The 18,910-nt window shown below is 34.7% G+C and overlaps 3 protein-coding genes and 3 long non-coding RNA genes across 6 annotated transcripts; 3 read left to right on the top strand and 3 right to left on the bottom strand.

Moving 5' to 3' along the window:
- Positions 1 to 15: 15 nt before the first annotated feature.
- LOC124447903 (40S ribosomal protein S15a) lies at positions 16 to 2,799 on the bottom strand. The gene is made up of 4 exons (XM_046998899.1): positions 2,707 to 2,799; positions 2,196 to 2,330; positions 882 to 961; positions 16 to 237 (listed from the first exon to the last, which is right to left on the bottom strand). Exons 2-4 carry the CDS (start codon positions 2,323 to 2,325, stop codon positions 58 to 60), a joined length of 390 nt encoding a protein of 129 aa, XP_046854855.1. The 5' UTR covers positions 2,326 to 2,330; positions 2,707 to 2,799; the 3' UTR covers positions 16 to 57.
- Positions 2,800 to 2,936: 137 nt separating this feature from the next.
- On the top strand, positions 2,937 to 5,088 carry LOC124447909. The gene is made up of 2 exons (XR_006948880.1): positions 2,937 to 3,285; positions 4,574 to 5,088. It is a non-coding gene; the product is annotated as an uncharacterized LOC124447909 (long non-coding RNA).
- On the bottom strand, positions 3,568 to 5,983 carry LOC124447908. Its single transcript, XR_006948879.1, has 3 exons — positions 5,090 to 5,983; positions 4,520 to 4,842; positions 3,568 to 4,017 (listed from the first exon to the last, which is right to left on the bottom strand). It is a non-coding gene; the product is annotated as an uncharacterized LOC124447908 (long non-coding RNA).
- Positions 5,984 to 7,301: 1,318 nt separating this feature from the next.
- Positions 7,302 to 10,850, top strand: LOC124448932. The gene is made up of 2 exons (XM_046999882.1): positions 7,302 to 7,424; positions 7,608 to 10,850. Exons 1-2 carry the CDS (start codon positions 7,316 to 7,318, stop codon positions 10,142 to 10,144), a joined length of 2,646 nt encoding a protein of 881 aa, XP_046855838.1. The 5' UTR covers positions 7,302 to 7,315; the 3' UTR covers positions 10,145 to 10,850.
- Positions 10,851 to 12,132: 1,282 nt separating this feature from the next.
- Positions 12,133 to 14,186, bottom strand: LOC124448933. Its single transcript, XM_046999884.1, has 3 exons — positions 13,323 to 14,186; positions 12,751 to 13,074; positions 12,133 to 12,238 (listed from the first exon to the last, which is right to left on the bottom strand). Exons 1-3 carry the CDS (start codon positions 13,351 to 13,353, stop codon positions 12,138 to 12,140), a joined length of 456 nt encoding a protein of 151 aa, XP_046855840.1. The 5' UTR covers positions 13,354 to 14,186; the 3' UTR covers positions 12,133 to 12,137.
- A 385-nt stretch (positions 14,187 to 14,571) lies between these two features.
- On the top strand, positions 14,572 to 16,157 carry LOC124448934. The gene is made up of 3 exons (XR_006949330.1): positions 14,572 to 14,599; positions 15,648 to 15,724; positions 16,051 to 16,157. It is a non-coding gene; the product is annotated as an uncharacterized LOC124448934 (long non-coding RNA).
- The last annotated feature ends 2,753 nt before the right edge of the window (positions 16,158 to 18,910 follow it).

Below are 18,910 nucleotides of genomic sequence, written 5' to 3'. Positions count from 1 at the left end.
ATACTCAAGCAAACATATTTTCGAAGGATTTATTCTACATTTGGAGACAAAACATGATTAGTAAAAAAATCCCAATATTTTCCCTCCGGTGTGCTTCCTCCTTGCCTCTTCATGGTCCATAATTCCACTTGATGTTGTCAAAACAAGAAATCCAAATTGACGCGAAGGAAGCAAATTTGTTGCCCATTTTTCTATGTCGCGGACTGAGATATCGAATCTTGGACTGATCACACCACACTAAAATAAAAATACTTTTTCTTTTAGTGTAATCATTGTGATATATTTACCTCAAATACATAACTGGATAGTCAAAAAATGACCAGACATAAATGATGAAATGCTTTCTCAATAATTCAAGCTAAAAACAACATAAAGAGCTCCTTCACAGTGAATGATTTGAAACCTAGGGCTGGTGGCAAAATTTTTTTTGAACATTTGAAAACTGGAAAACATACCAGTCAAACTGAGCAATCACTGAAATAAAACATTCATACTAAGATCACAAATTTCTTTGTCCGATAAAAATATACACAATTTCTAAACAAATTTAAAAACCTTACAATCCAATAAACAACTTGCATTATTATGTCACTTAGTAGTAATGCAAATGAAAACATTGCAATTGCATTGAGAGTTTTCTTGAGAAAACAATCTGCTTGGTTTCAAGCGTTTCTTAATTCCAGCTAATTTTGACAACCTTAGCGGTAGTCATCTTAACTGAGCTATTTGACTCTGAAGATGACTACCGCTAAGGTTGTTGAAACATCAGTCAACATCAACAGTCCTACTCAGGACTGTACCAACCTTGATGATCTACATCTACAAACAGAAAACAATACTCCCGCATTCAAACCATTTACTTTAAACAAGAACAAAATTACCTTATTTAACCGACCATTAAGATTTACAACAATTTTTCCAGCACGATGATCATCAATAATTTCAAACTCTCCGATGTAACCTGAAGTCAAACACATAAAGTAATATTTCATGACAGTTGAAGAAAAAAGCGAGAGGACAAAGGGTTGATTAGGACTTATCATGTACAGTCATGTATTGTCATGCACATTTGGCTATGGGAAGCTTGAAAACGAATTCAAACTAATGAATACAAATTTATATATAAACATTGGTTCATTATTATGTGAGCTCAAAGAAATTGATTTGCTAAACAAGTAGTGAATCAAGCATTTGTCAAAATAAATTAAAGCTCCTCATTTTAAAATTTTAAGTACTTTCTATAGAGTATAATTCTACCAATAGATTTGCCCCCTTTAAATACGTAAATATATGCCAAAATCCATATTTATAGAAACTATTTTCTTAAATAATAAAATAGAGACTTTGTTGTGGTGACAAATCACACTATTGGGTTAGTGCTCTTTACTTAAAACAGTTCTTTTAAGAACTATCAACTTATTATATTACTTTTACCATTCACTATGGTATTTGCTATCTTTAGAACCATTTTCAAACTATTATCTATGGGTACGATGTCATAATTGCAGATATAGAGAACTATCTTCAGGTAGTTGACCAATCATAGCCGAGAATGCTCACATAGTGAATAATAGCATTAATTGTTGGCTTGTATTATTAGAAGTGGCAATGCACAATAAAATTGTATGAAATGACTAAATGTTTGGTAGCTTTTTATTTCCCATTAACATTTCCAAAACTCAAATAATCTCTCCTCAAATTGAGATTATTCCAATCTTTTGCTTTTGTTGAAAAAAAGACTTAATTGATTTTTGGAAAGAAAATAAATCTACCGCAGTCTACAGAAGAAACTTGATGTCGCTGAGATTTCAATCTGCATGAGATAAATGGTGAACTTGAGCACCAACCACAAGTTGTACACACATTAGACAATACTATATAAGTTTTATATTGAAAAACTGCTGGAAAATTAGTTGTTTCAAAACATCCTCAGAACATACTCGAAAGATTGTACTTTAAGAGAAAAGTGGGACTTATGCATGCCAAATTTCAATCTGAACTGCACAATTTGGTGTTTACAACTCTTCAGTCCAGTCTAACAGCAGACATGTAGTCATTTCAAAAATTGTATTTCCATAAAAGCGCACAAATAATTTCATCATGATTCAACAAAGGATCTTTTCAAAAAGTCGACAAGCTTTCCATAATAATGCACGACTAAATCTTCATAAATTTTTACATTTGTTAAAACTAACCATGTTTCATCATGACAATTAAAAATTTAGTGATGACCTTCGAGGCTGGACGAATTAAAACCTGTCTTTTACCACGCTTTTCTGCATTGCAGATGGACACAAGAGCGTCGGCCAACACACTAATTCTCATCGTTTCTGGTGAGGAAACCAAGTTTATAATTTAATGGTTTACACAAATATTAAACTCGAAAGTCGAATGTCTCAGTTAATACAAGAAACAGTTTTTAAGTATTCTGGATTGATACTAAATTTTGCTAATATGTGATTTTCAAGAGATATGTTAATATCGAAGCTGGAACTTTCATTCGATTGTTAATGGTCAACCATGCTAGTCCTTACAAAGAAATGCTTCGTTTGAAAAGTAATTCTGTAAAAAGGATGGCACGCCACAGTCAATAATCGAGCCCTACTAGCAAGCTATATTATGGCATTTTCAATCTCGAAAATATTTGGTAAATATGCATGATAAAAGAGGTGGATTGCGAAGGATTGAATAGAAGAAGATTTCTACCTCAATCGATAACAACGAGCAAAGTGAAAAGAACAAATATTTGAATTTGTCCCGTGAATCAATGGGGGCAATATTTTTATTTTTCAATCCGCTTAATTTGATATACTTCATGTAACACAACTTTTGATGACAGATATCCACTCCAGTCTCCAGATCGCGAACAAAGTTCATTGATTTTGTGAACTGTTTGCTGATTGGTTTGCCATCTTCATGAATGTTTGATGAGCATGAATGATTTGTTAACTTGTAACAATGCCGCGAACTTAATATAGAAAATGCATAAAAATTCATGACTGAACCAAAAATCTCGTGATCAATGTGTTAAAACCAATATCAGATTTATGTTGAAACCTTGAAACGTAAGCAAACATAATTATATTGAAATTTCATTTGGCAACACTGCAACTGTCAATGTCATCGAGTTTGAAAGAGTGGAACAGAAGGTCAGCAGTTAAATGAAAGATGTAATTATTTCAGCAATGAACGGCCGTCATAACAATTGTTGACAAACGCAGGTACCATTGCCTTTGTGGAATAATCAGTGTACTTGTAAATGGGAAGACCAGCGTCGGTGAGCAGGTACCAAACTCATTATAAGGGGCTTCTTGGTCTCCTGAATTTCAACCAAGCCAAACAATCTAGTATTGAGACGTAAATACGTGACCATTGGTATTGACATTTGACGTCTATGATTCCATATGATTCCATTGATTCAATATGCGCAAAATTTGTTTAGGATACTTGAATATGTTAAATCATTATCCACAAAAATCTTTTTAGAATTAGAAAAGAATTTAGCCCGCCAGAGCTTTAATGGTGCTCCACCCTCCACCCTCTTCCTTAGCAATGCAACACATTTAATAAGTTTGCTAATCACACTGATAATTTATTTGACGAGGTTCAAAATTTCTTTCATACTAAAATACCTCACTTATTTCTTCACATCAACTCAATGCACAAATAATACAAACATATTCAAACAATTAACATTAAACTATCCAGAACAAGCACCATAACTGTAACGATAAAAGTCATTGTCCAACAATTGTTCTTTGTTTGCGCTTCGACAACTTACTAAGCTTCGAATTCTGCTTCTATAATTGCTGTAACTGTGGCAGTGATCACCGTTAACAGAACTCTGAAGTTCGAAAGGCCGAAAATCAAATGCAGCCACTTCCGTATGTCGATGATAACGCTGGCGAAACCAGTAGACAGAAACACAAATGACAAACACAAAACAAACAATAAATATAGACAGCACCAAAGTGATGTCAATAGCTGTATCACTGCCACTTGGCTTCTTTTCTGCCTCTAGATAACAAAAAATATACACATAAATATTCTCGGAAGAAGGTAGAACCATAAAATTGTTGAGGTCTGGCCAGCAAGTTTTACTTCTGCTATGTAAATCACATGAAAGGATTAAATAATACATACTGGCTATTCTACTGAAAGCTCTTAATACAAATCCATATATTATAACTGTCTCAGTTATATGACTCAAGAGCCAAAAGAGCTAACCAATAACTAAGCAATGAGAATAAGGAAAATCTTAACAGAAAAACAATAATCTAGCAACCCAATTCCTATAATTCGTCTGAAGATGTCTTGAGTCAAAACAAAAACATACATGATTTGTTCAATAAATATTTAAAAATGGATTCTCTTTTGGCTCACGTACGACACTTTTTATATTACTGAGAATAGAAACACTTATTTCAAAAGTCTTGTGCACAAAGATATTTACCAAAGCAAGTTAACCGGTTGAACAAAATTGTTTAAGCTCGTGGTTTCTTTCCAAATTCTTATTTACCTTTCACATGTAATGTCAATGAGAAATCTGTAACCAACTGACGATTCTTTTCAGATTCGAAGACTTTGTATACATTCAAATTAACAGAAAAATAACCAGGCGTATTGTAGTATTGGGTGCGTGCATTCCAGAAAAGTGACTGCCATCATTAAAGTTCCACAAATATGCAAGCCGTTTACAAGCGAAATAAGGATCAGTAGTTCTCATCAAGACTGTGAGGTTAGCAAAGCCCGGTGCATCAAAAGATACTTTAGTGTCATTTTCAGAAACATTTGACACTCCATTCAAAGTAGATACTTGCACAATGGGCATCAAAAGACAATCTAAAAACATATAGAAGAAGGGAGGTGGAGAAACTTTTTATGTCACAAAATGTGAACTTATTTGTAGCTCCTTCATTCTTTGTTATGGCCAATCTACACAATATCTCTCCTAGTGTCTTTTAGAAAGGAAACATTGAGCTATATTTTTTAAACTATGAAAATGCATTTTACTGTCTAATAGTTAAGAATACTTATATAACATATTAAAATGAAATTAATTAAAAAATAAATTTCAATTGAATCTTACCAGTGACATTTACATAAGTGCAATTCGACATCTCATATTCCTCATGATTAGAATGTTTATGAAACTTCACTGCAACTGCAACCTTGTGAAGACCAATTTTTGCAAAGTGCCATTGAAGGTTCGAGCTAGTTCCTGTCCTCATTGTCTTTATAATAGAAACACCTTGCACTTTGTATTTCCATGATAGAAAACTAACAGATAGGAGAGTATCATTGAATACAGATTTTATTGATACACTTCCATTTGCGGCTGATGGCGTTGCATGAGTAACCAGAAGACTATTCCCAGGCAAAGTTGATTTCTCATCACAACTAACTTGTGCACTATCATCAAGAGATAAACCTTCAAGCGATGTCCATAGCATTACAAGATGGATTACAAACGTCAACAGAACAGCATTAATATAATTGGGGGAGAAACACATGTTAACTTTTACGACAATACTTTTTCAATAAAAGCACCGGCGATTATGGAAAATGCGTTTGTATTGACAACAGGTTGCTTTCTAAGATGTTGTGTTCACCGTTTTCACGTAGACCAAAAGTTTGCTTTTTCTTTTGTATTTCGACGTCGCTTTTTATTTTCATTCAAATTAGGAAGACTTCTTTCACTTTCTTGTTGTTCAAACTGCGAATTAAGACACTGACCACTAAATGGCGAATGATCACAGGATTGAACTAAATTTCGTCACCCTAGAAGCAACATGACCAATATAGCAATATCTTAGATTTTTTATTTATTGCAAATGGCTACCAGCTACCATTGGCTACTATCGAAATGATGAAGATATACACTGAACAAGAAAACACATTTCCAATACAAAAGACGAATGAACAAAGATAGGACAAATCGAAAGTAATATGCTCAAAATAGGATGGTGCACGAAATTTGTCTCCTCAAATTCCTCCCCCTAGAGGAAAGCGAAAAATAGAAATGTAACTTAATTTTTTCCAAAGCAGGGGGGGATTATTCGAGTTTAAATCTTCGTATGTTATGCCGGAAGAACGGTATTTGGTTACTACGGTAAATTAAAATTGCAAGTAATGTAAATAATGTAATAAAGTTTGATTTGTGGAACGCTCTCTCAAGTTATACAATATCTTCATTTATCAACATATGTGATATAATGTAATATTGATCATGAAAACGTCTTTCATAAAGACAAAAAGGATTTTTTATCTTGCATCGCCGGATTGTGAATAATAACGCAGTTAACTATTAAGAAATAACGTTGTAAATACACACGAATGCTTTGCTATATATTACCGTGGTAAGTGAACTATATTGTTGACGTGGGTCAGTTTGTGTACAGTTGATAAAGTAAACTGGTAAAGATTTCAAAATAGTACGAATGAAGAGAATATTAGCTACTGTGTCTATTAATTACAATCAAAAAATAACAACACACAAAACACTAAATAAAAGAAAAAACACTCTCCAAAAAACATCATCTTGTTAACTCAAGATTCGAGAGCAATAATTCGACTCTATTTTAAAGTCATTATTATTAAGTCTACTTCAAAGGAGATGAAAGGAGGTGTTACTGTCTACAATGACATCAATGAAATTAAGTAAAAATAACAAGTTCTTTAGAACTTAGCCTGATAATGACTTTGAGATAGAGTCGAAATATTGCTTTAAATCTTGTCTCTTGCTTTTAAAACTCAAATCTTGAGTTAACAAGATGATGTTATTTGTTGGAGAGTGTTTTTTCTTTTATTTAGTGTTTAGTATGTTGATATTTTTTGATTGTAATTAATAAACACAGGAGCTAATATTCTCTTTATTCTATTTTTGTATCAGTACTGGTATTGGTGTCAAAAAAAATTGCCGGCATCATTTCAAAAAAGCTGGTACCGCCCATCTCTAACTCTCACAAGTTAGTTTGTTGGTGTATCCCCATTTCTTTAAGTGGTAAAGCGCTCTTTAGGTAGGATCAAAGGGTAAAGGTAGTAGTCACATTGAGGCCTGTTTCAAACGTCACATTTTACATGAGCCGAATGCATTTAAAACAAAAGATGATGAGGAATTTTAGCTCATTTTCTCAGGTCTTTAATGCATTCGGTGCACGCAAGGGAAAAGTACCCAGAAATAACGCCATCATATCGCTTAAGTCACAGTTTCGTACGGAAGTATAAATTTCAAGTATAAATCATAATGATATTAAAATGATCATTTTGATGACAAAACCATTTCTTACCTCTGGTAGTGATGACAGAAAACCAAATGAATATATCTGTATCAGGTGGCAATGTTTTTATTGGTGATCACATGACAGTTAACCTTACTCCTACTGGTATTTCCAGTGAAGTAAAGAGTTCTAGTTCTGCAAAAGGTACTTTTTAACTTTTCCATATGTGTGCTCAATTGGACATAAATAACAGTTACTCGAAAGCAAGGAAATCTATGTAATATTTAGGGTAAACAATGTCACTTAATAATCAAACTTTCGAATTTTTACTTTTATAAATGCACAACACATATATGACAAGATAGTTTTATCAATATTTTATCCTAGATGGCAAAATCAGGGCTTCCAATTGGCGCAAAGCAGATTTTGAGTATTTCCAGAGAAGCGAATTAGATGATCAACTTGAAAGATTGCAAAAAGGAGTTCCGATCATTTTGCACGGTTCAATTGGAGTTGGAAAATCATCTGCTGCCTTTAATCATCTTGTTGTCAACAAGAACAAGTATGACGTCAGTTGGTTCGTGGATCTTAGGAACTCTGACAGCGAACGAGTCGTTGAATCATTGACAGTATTAGCAAAAGAGTTTGCAAGCAATATGAGTTATAAAGAATTGCTGGCATCTATCGAGAAAAGAGCCGAAGAATTGAACGTAATTTTTTTGCTCGACAACTTGGAGTCTGAGAATATTGAAGAAGAATGGCTTGACGATTTATTGAATATTCGTGATTCAATCCATATTCTCATCACCACTAACAATCGCGACCTCAACCATCCTCTTTGGAATTATTCCGAGAAAATTGAAGTGGATCGATTTCATCGCGGAGTAGAATTTTTTAAAGAACTCGAGGATGATCCAAAGATGAAAAGACGGCTCTGTGACTATTTTAGCTGGAATATTCTAGGCTTAACAGCTTCCAAAGACTACATCGTCAAAAACAAAATATCTATTGATAAATATCTAGCCATGCAAGAACACAAAGAAGCGGCTAAGAAAATTCGCAATAAAGAGCAAAATAAGAAAAGAAAGCACTTGTATATTGCAGTGCAAACCTGTCTAGAACAAATTAACGATAAGTTCTTTCCTGTCATTGCAGCTGTAGCTTTTCTCGCTAATAATGGAATTCCAGAATTCCTTTTGAGCAGTCAGCTACCTTCAAGTGATCTCCACATCAATACAACAGAAATGGATGATCTGTGCGATAACGTTAAGTCGCTGATTCAAATGACAAGAGAAGGTGATGTTCGCCTTTTTTCATTCCATTCTTTTACCCAACTCGTTATCAGTGATATGGTCGATGAAAAAGAAAGCATTAAGTCAGAAGTACTTTATAAGTTAGCAGGAGTTTTTATGAAAAACATCAGTAAAGATAATCGTTTCTCAAAAAATAATTGTCAGCTGCGTATTGTTCGTGAGCACGCTGAGATATTCTTAAATAAATGGAAGAATAAAGAGAAAGATGACAGAACAAAGATGGCGTTAGCTAGACTAGCAGAGCTCATTGGATTCACGTACACCCAAGAGCAACCTCCTTTGCTACAAAAATTGGACATTTTCTTCGAAACGTCGAGAGATCTTCTCCATGAGTTGTGTGGTGTGACTGAAGATGACTTGCAACCTGCTGAACCAACTTTCTGGGAGGAGTCTGTTGATAAGAAAGAAATATACAGCATAACTCACTCTACATCATGCGTAGCTAAAAAATTGATGAAAAAGATGAAAGAAAAGAGTTCCCAGATACCATGCATAGAAAGTATTATTCGTAATCTTGTGTTTTGTCGAACTCTGCATGCAGAAGATCTTGATGTGTTCCCCGAAAAACTCAAAAATGATAAAAGATTGAAAGAAATCGTCAAATTTTCTCAACCACTATCACCTGACGTGGTGTTTGACCTGGTAAAACATAGAGTGGCAATCAGTATTGAAAAGTATTGTCCTTTGTTCCTAGCCGAGCTTTATGTCTCGTTAACTCATAGCTATGGTAGAAACTATTTCTATCACGATAGAAAAACACTCAACAATCCAAGTTTTTATATCGATCTTATGAAACTGGCGTACTGTCTGGCCAATGAAATAAGCAAAGAAATGGAACCTGGTTTTGCTGTCTATCACGGATATCTAACTCAATCAAATGCACTTCTTTATCTTCTTGTCGACGATTACTGTGACAACGAGAAAAAACGGCCTAAAACTTCTGAAGTTCTAAAGAAAGATTTGGAAAATGCTGTCGAGTGTTACAAGCAGCTTAGTATTGATCAGCGATCGTTCTTTGAAATGGGAATCGTAAAGAAGACGAAGAGCGATATGCACAGCAAGCTTTTTTGCTACGATCAAATCTTGAAGTGCTATAAAAATTTACTTGCAATGCCATCAAATTCTATTGATTATGTAAAATCGATCTCTGAAGTTGGGATCCGCACTTGTATTGAAGTAACAAGAATATTGGAGTGGTATGAAAGTCAAGATAACCAAAAGGAAAAAGGCAGTCTTGTTCGACTGTCCAGACATATGAATGCTGTAGCTGAGCTATACCTGAAAGTAGGAGACCAAGAGGAAAGTTACTACAAGCAAGCGATAAAGAATTTTGCCATCTCAGCTGAAAATGCAAGGAAATATAAAATGTCTTTGTACCATCTTGAAGCTCTGGTTGGTTTAGCGGATGTTTACAGTAGAATTGGCCGTAAAAGGTTTACGGCTTTGATGATTTCTTTCCGTCATCTGAAGCAATGCAAAAGTAGTAAAGACCTTCGAGAAATGCTGCAACGAAAAGAAAAAATCATGCAACGTATCCGTAAAATCCAAGCAGTGAACATTGGGCGAGCAGTTGTCCATTTACGTTTGAAAAACCAGGGTATAAGAATTTGATGAGCATACATCAGACGCCGGTTGCACAAAGATTGGATAGTACTTTTTTTAAACTTGCGAAAAAGGTGGTTATATTTTCTTTACGATAATGAAACTTTATAATTATAGGAAAGTGAAAGAATCTTTAGTGGAGTGGTCATCTGGTATGAGTGATGTTAGTAGAGAACTAAGATACTTGGCTAAGTTATAACTGTATGCGTTCATTGATGAAACTATAGGTCGCAGTGGAGGCGATTGTTATGGTTCTCGTTTCTTGTGAAGTTTCGGTAAGCCATAGAAGCGTGAGGGTTGAGAACCTCTGGGAAAGATATCATTATAAACTTTGTTGTTAATCGAGTCTTTCTTTAGAAGCTTCCTCAACAGTCATCAACGTAAGCTTTCCTCGACGACTTTTCATCTTTCAACTCATCAACTTCTTGTCACAAATTCTTCATCTCCTACGACGTCGAAAGCCTATTTACTAACATACCACTTACTGAAACCTTCAACCTAGCAATTGATCTAATATTCACTCACAACCCCAGGTTCAGTATAAACAGGACAGATCTCACACAATTGTTTTTAATAGCAACAGCACAGACGCAATTTTTTATTTAATGGAAAATTTTATGACCAGACGGACGGTGTTGCGATGGGCTCTCCCTTAGCACCCATACTTGCTAACATTTTCATGGGCTCACATGAACGAAACTGGCTAAACAACTACAACGACACTAAACCACTATTTTACCGCAGATACGTCGACGATATTTTATGTGTTTTTACTAACGAAACTGAGGCCATGAAATTTTATAATTACATTAACACACAGCACGCAAACATTAGATTTTCATTTGAAACTGAACAGCAAGATCAACTGCCATTTCTTGACATTTTACTAACAAAATCCCATGACAGCTGTACAACATCTACACATCACAAACCAACATACACAGGACTTCTGACGAACTATTTTAGTTTCACACCACTTTCATACAAAACCGGACTAATACGCACACTAATCGACAGAGCATACAAACTTAACAATACGAACAATGGCTTTCAACGAGACAAAAACATCCACTCTTCTACGAAACTCTTTTCCACTACACTTTAACAGAACCGTAAAACGATATCTCGACAACAAACAAAGCAACAACCTCAAACTAGACACCGAAACTCCTGGCACGACGATCACGACCAACACAAATGAAAATTCCAAAATAACTCTATACTTCAAACTACCATACATCGGACGTTACTCACGACACACACAACGCAGACTTAAAAAACATTACGAAACGCTTCTGCACAGGTATTGACATTCGACTAATTTTCACATCATTCAAAATCAAAAACCTTTTCTCATTCAAAGACCCAATCCCTGATTCAATTAAATCCATGGTGGTATATGAATTCAATTGCGCGGGATGTAATTCCCGATACATTGGCGAAACTTCGCGCCATTTATCCACCAGAATCAGGGAACATACCACAACAGACAAAAACTCTCATATCTACCGACATCTTCTTAAATCTCACTCATGTAAAACCAACTATTCACCCTCTTGCTTCAAAATCATCGACACTGCCGACACCTCATTCTCCCTTAAAATCAAAGAAGCACTCCACATTAACAAAATTAACCCTGACCTCAATGTTCAAGTTTTTAAATTCAATACAATATTTAGTTTTTAATATGCTCGGACGCTCTCCATTAATTTATCTTATTTCCTTTTTATTGTTGTAAATTCTGTATCATATTACTTGTATATAAACCTTGTATCATTTATTATCTCACTCATACTGAAGATGGCATCATGAGATGTCGAAACATGTCTATTCTAAAAAAAGTCGTCGTGTATATTAAATGCGCATTAGCAATAGTGCTTTTACGAAATTAAATCTTTGTATGTTATGCCGAAAGAACGGTATTTGGTTACTACTGTGAATTAAAAATTGCAAGTAATTTTAGTAATGTAATCAAGTTGGGTTAGTGGAACGCTCTCTCAAGTTATACAATATCTTCATTTATCAACATATTAAAAATAAATATAGACAGCACCAAAGTGATGTCAATAGCTGTATCACTGCCATTGGGCTTCTTTTCTGCCTCTAGATAACAAAAAAATATACAAATGAATATTCTCGGAGGAAGGTAGAACCATAAAATTGTTGAGGTCTGGCCAGCAAGTTTTACTTCAGCTATGTAAATCACATGAAAGGATTAAATAATACAGACTGGCTATTCTACTGAAAGCTCTTAATACAAATCCATATATTATAACTGTCTCAGCTATATGACTCAAGAGCCAAAAGAGCTAACCAATAACTAAGGAATGAGAATAAGGCAAATCTTGACAGGAAAACAATAATCTAGCAACCCAATTCCTAAAATTCGTCTGAAGATGTCTTGAGTCAAAACAAAAACATATATGCTTTGTTTAATAAATATTTAAAATGGATTCTCTTTGGCTCTCATATGACAATTGCCCACTAATTTTTATATTACTGAGAATTGAAACATTTATTTTAAAAGTCTTGTGCACAAAGATATTTACCAAAGCAAGTTAACAGGTTGAACAAAGTTGTTTAGGCTCGTGGTTTCTTTCCAAATTGTTATTTACCTTTCACATATAATGTCAATGAGAAATTTGTAGCCAACTGACGATTCTTTTCAAATTCGAAGACTTTGTATACATTCAAATTAACAGAAAAATAATCAGACTTATTGTAGTATTGGGTGACGTGCATTCCAGAAAAGTGACTGCCATCATTAAAGTTCCACAAATATGCAAGCCGTTTACAAACGAAATAAGGATCAGTAGTTCTCATCAAGACTGTGAGGTTAGCAAAGCCCGGTGCATCAAAAGATACTTTAGTGTCATTTTCAGAAACATTTGACACTCCATTCAAAGTAGATACTTGCACAATGGGCATCAAAAGATAATCTAAAAACATATAGAAGAAGGGAGAAGGAGAAACTTTTTATGTCACAAAATGTGAACTTATTCGTAGCTCCTTCATTCTTTTTATGGTCAGTCTACACAATATCTCCCTAGTGTCCTTTAGAAAGGAACGATTGAGCTTCCTTTTTTTTTAAACTATGAAAATGCATTTTACTGTCTAATAGTTAAGAATATTTATATGACATATTAAAATGAAATTAATTAAAAAATAAATTTCAATTGAATCTTACCAGTGACATTAACATAAGTGCAATTCGACATCTCATATTCCTTATGACTAGAATGTCTTCAAAACTTCATTACAACTGCAACCTTGTGAAGACCAATTTTTGCAAAGTGCCAATTAAGGTTCGAGCTAGTTCCTGTCCTCATTGTCTTTATAATAGAAACACCTTGCAATTTGTATTTCCATGTTAGAAAACTAACAGATAGGAGAGTATCATTGAATACAGATTTTATTGATACACTTCCACTTGCGGCTGATGGTGGTGCATGAGTACCCAGAAGACCATAACCAGGCAAAGTAGATTTCTTATCACAACTAACTTGTGCACTATCATCAAGAGATAAACCTTCAAGCAATGTCCATAGCATTGCAAGATGGATTACAAACGTCAACTGAACAGCATTAATATAATTGGGGGAGAAATACATTCTAACTTTTACGATAATAGCTTTTCAATAAAAGCACCAGCGATTATAGAAAATGCGTTTTGTATTGACAACAGGTTGCTTTCTAAGATGTTGTGTTCACCGTTTTCACGTAAACCAAAAGTTTGCTTTTTCTTTTGTATGTCGACGTTGCTTTTTTACTTTTCATTCAAATTAGGAAGAATTCTTTCACTTTCTTGTTGCTCAAATTGCGAATTAAGACACTGACCACTAAATGGCGAATGATCACAGGATTGAACTAAATTTCGTCACCCTCGAAGCAACATGACCAATACAGCAATATCTTAGATTTTTTTAATTATTGCAAATGGCTACCAGCTACCATTGGCTACTATCGAATTGATTAATATATACACTGCACAAGAAAACACATTTCCAATACAAAAGACGAATGAACAACGATAGGACAAATCGAAAGTAATGTGCTCAGACTAGGATGGTGCTCGAAATTTGTCTCCTAAAACTCCTCCCCCTAGAGGAAAGCGAAAGATGTAGAAATGTAACTTAATTTTTTCCAAAGCAGGGGGAGATTAATCGAGTTTAAATCTTTGTATGTTATGCCGGAAGAACGGTATTTGGTTACTACGGTAAATTAAAAGTGCAAGTAATGTTAATAATGTAATAAAGTTTGATTAGTGGAACACTCTCTCAAGTTATACAATATCTTCATTTATCAACATATGTGATATAATGTAATATTGATCATGCAAACGTCTTTCATAAAGACAAAAAGGATTTTTTTATCTTGCATCGTCGGATTGTGAATAATAACGCAGTTAACTATTAAGAAATAACGTTGTAAATACGCACGAATGCTTTGCTATATATTACCGTGGTAAGTGAACTATATTGTTGACGTGGGTCAGTTTGTGTACAGTTGATAAAGTAAACTGGTAAAGATTTCATTTATGTTACATCTTATCAACAGCTACGAACAACGCTGTTTACTTGTACAATCACGATCGCTAGTTGTTGGATGTATTCACAATGACAGATGCCAATTATTAGCTTTTAGTCATAACGTGTAGTTTATATATGAACTGATGGTTTCTAAACCGAAGAGTTGCAAGAATACTTTACTCTTTGTCGCGCGAGCTACTTTTGGTACGCGCAATGAAGGATTAAACAAGAACAAACTCGCTCACAGCCGCATCCGTAGTGGATTTTAAATTTAACCCTCAATAGGGTTGGGCCTAAATCGATAAGGCGATACTCATTACCAACAATGCTACCAACCTAAATATCGATACTTTAATACTTTCGATACGTACGGGCCCGCAGTATTTTGCCAGTGGTAACGCAAAAAGTAAATTGTAATTTGTTGTCACAACTTGCCAAAAAATACTTATGTTTACCTGGCTCATCAGTTCCATGGACGAAGTAGGCCGGAAGCTAAGAATGTTAACATGATGTTGTTTCTAAATAAGAACATATAGAAATTAAACATTACTTAGTGTTTAGATCCTTTTCCAGCCCACAATTTCAAAAAAATATAAGAAAAACACACTCCAAAAAAACATCATCTTGTTAACTCAAGATTTGAGTTTTGAAAGCAAGAGACATGATTTCAAGCAATATTTCGACTCTATCTCAAAGTCATTATCAAGCTAAGTTCGAAAGAACTTGTTATTTTTACTTAATTTCATCGATATAATTCTAGACAGTAACACCTCCTTTCTTTCTTTTCATTGCTTACGACTAAAAATTAAATTTAGCTTGATAATGACTTTGAAATAGAGTCGAAATATTGCTTTAAATCTTGTCTCTTGCTTTTAAATTGAAATCTTGTCTCTTGCTTATAAATATTACTTGCTTTAGTATGTTGATATTTTTTGATTGTAAACACAGGAGCTAATATTTTCTTCTTTCTACTTTTGTAACAGTACCGGTATTGGTGTCAAAAAAAATTGCCGGCATCGTTTGAAAAAAGCTGGTATTGCCCATCTCTAACTGTCACAAGGTAGTTTGTTCGTGTATCCCCATTTCTTTAATGGGTGAAGCGCTCGTTAGGTAGGATCAAAGAGTAAAGCTAGTAGTCACATTGAGGCCTGTTTCAAACGTCACATTTTACATGAGCCGAATGCATTTAAAACAAAAGATGATGAGGAATTTTAGCTCATTTTCTCAGGTCTTTAATGCATTCGGTGCACGCGAGGGAAAAATACCCGGAAATAACGCCATCATATCGCGTAAGTCACAGTTTCGTACGGAAGTATACATTTCAAGTATAATTCATGATGATATGAAAATGATTATTTTGATGACAAAACCATCTCTTTCCTCTAGTAGTGATGACAGAAAACCAAATGAATATATCTGTATCAGGTGGCAATGTTTTTATTGGTGATCACATGACAGTTAACCTTACTCCTACTGGTATTTCCAGTGAAGTAAAGAGTTCTAGTTCTGCAAAAGGTACTTTTTAACTTTTCCATATGTGTGCTCAATTGGACATAAATAACAGTTACTCGAAAGCAAGGAAATCTATGTAATGTTTAGGGTAAACAATGTCACTTAATAATCAAACTTTCGAATTTTTACTTTTATAAATGCACAACACATATATGACAAGATAGTTTTATCAATATTTTATCCTAGATGGCAAAATCAGGGCTTCCAATTGGCGCAAAGCAGATTTTGAGTATTTCCAGAGAAGCGAATTAGATGATCAACTTGAAAGATTGCAAAAAGGAGTTCCGATAATTTTGCACGGTTCAATTGGAGTTGGAAAATCATCTGCTGCTTTTAATCATCTTGTTGTCAACAAGAACAAATATGACATCAGTTGGTTCGTGGATCTTAGGAACTCTGACAGCGAACGAGTCGTTGAATCATTGACAATATTAGCGAAAGAGTTTGGAAGCAATACGAGTTATAAAGAATTGCTGGCATCTATTGAGAAAAGAGCCGAAGAATTGAACGTAATTTTTGCTCGACAACTTGGAGTCTGAGAATATTGAAGAATGGCTTGACGATTTATTGAATATTCGTGATTCAATCCATATTCTCATCACCACTAACAATCGCGACCTCAACCATCTTCTTTGGAATTATTCCAAGAAAATTGAAGTGGATCGATTTCATCGCGGAATAGAATTTTTTAAAGAACTCGAGGATGACCCAGAGATGAAAAGACGGCTCTGTGACTATTTTAGCTGGAATATTCTTGGCTTAACAGCTTCCAAAGACTACATCGTCAAAAACAAAATATCTATTGATAAATATCTAGCCATGCAAGAACACAAAGAAGCGGCTAAGAAAATTCGCAATAAAGAGCAAAATAAGAAAAGAAAGCACTTGTATATTGCAGTGCAAACCTGTCTAGAACAAATTGACGATAAGTTCTTTCCTGTCATTGCAGCTGTAGCTTTTCTCGCTAATAATGGAATTCCAGAATTCCTTTTAAGCAGTCAGCTACCTTCAAGTGATCTCCACATCAATACAACAGAAATGGAAGATCTGTGCGATAACGTTAAGTCGCTGATTCAAATGACAAGAGAAGGTGATGTTCGCCTTTTTCATTCCATTCTTCACCCAACTCGTTATCAGTGATATGGTCGATGAAAAAGAAAGCATTAAGTCAGAAGTACTTTATAAGTTAGCAGGAGTTTTTATGAAAAACATCAGTAAAGATAATCGTTTCTCAAAAAATGATTGTCAGCAGCGTATTGTTCGTAAGCACGCAGAGATATTCTTAAATAAATGGAGGAATAAAAAGAAAGATGACAGAACAAAGATGGCGTTAGCTAGACTGGCAGAGCTCATTGGATTCACGTACACCCAAGAGCAACCTCCTGTGCTACAAAATTGGACACTTTCTTCGAAACGTCGAGAGATCTTCTCCATGAGTTGTGTGGTGTGACTGAAGATGACTTGCAACCTGCTCAATCGTTTTATTCGTTTACAAGCGCTTTCTGGGAGGAGTCTGTTGATAAGAAAGAAATATACAGCATAACTCACTCTACATCATGCGTAGCTAAAAATTAATGAAAAGATGAAAGAAAAGAGTTCCAGATACCATGCATAGAAAGTATTATTCGTAATCTTGTGTTTTGTCGAACTCTGCATGCAGAAGATCTTGATGTGTTCCCGAAAACTCAAAATGATAAAAGATTGAAAGAAATCGTCAAATTTTCTCAACCACTATCACCTGACGTGGTGTTTGACCTGGTAAAACATAGAGTGGCAATCAGTATTGAAAAGTATTGTCCTTTGTTCCTAGCCGAGCTTTATGTCTCGTTAATTTATAGCTATGGTAGAAACTATTTCTATCACGATAGAAAAACACTCAACAATCCAAGTTTTTATATCGATCTTATGAAACTGGCGTACTGTCTGGCCAATGAAATAAGCAAAGAAATGGAACCTGGTTTTGCTGTCTATCACGGATATCTAACTCAATCAAATGCACTTCTTTATCTTCTTGTCGACGATTACTGTGACAACGAGAAAAAACGGCCTAAAACTTCTGAAGTTCTAAAGAAAGATTTGGAAAATGCTGTCGAGTGTTACAAGCAGCTTAGTATTGATCAGCGATCGTTCTTTGAAATGGGAATCGTAAAGAAGACGAAGAGCGATATGCACAGCAAGCTTTTTTGCTACGATCAAATCTTGAAGTGCTATAAAAATTTACTTGCAATGCCATCAAATTCTATTGATTATGTAAAATCGATCTCTGAAGTTGGGATCCGCACTTGTATTGAAGTAACAAGAATATTGGAGTGGTATGAAAGTCAAGATAACCAAAAGGAAAAAGGCAGTCTTGTTCGACTGTCCAGACATATGAATGCTGTAGCTGAGCTATACCTGAAAGTAGGAGACCAAGAGGAAAGTTACTACAAGCAAGCGATAAAGAATTTTGCCATCTCAGCTGAAAATGCAAGGAAATATAAAATGTCTTTGTACCATCTTGAAGCTCTGGTTGGTTTAGCGGATGTTTACAGTAGAATTGGCCGTAAAAGGTTTACGGCTTTGATGATTTCTTTCCGTCATCTGAAGCAATGCAAAAGTAGTAAAGACCTTCGAGAAATGCTGCAACGAAAAGAAAAAATCATGCAACGTATCCGTAGAATCCAAGCAGTGAACATTGGGCGAGCAGTTGTCCATTTACGTTTGAAAAACCAGGGTATAAGAATTTGATGAGCAT

The sequence above is a fragment of the Xenia sp. Carnegie-2017 genome, unplaced genomic scaffold (genome assembly GCF_021976095.1).
Source record: "Xenia sp. Carnegie-2017 unplaced genomic scaffold, XeniaSp_v1 HiC_scaffold_23, whole genome shotgun sequence".
Lineage (NCBI taxonomy): Eukaryota > Metazoa > Cnidaria > Anthozoa > Malacalcyonacea > Xeniidae > Xenia > Xenia sp. Carnegie-2017.
The sequence above is the reverse complement of the archived record's forward strand: the minus strand, read 5'-3'. Positions and strand labels throughout refer to the sequence as shown.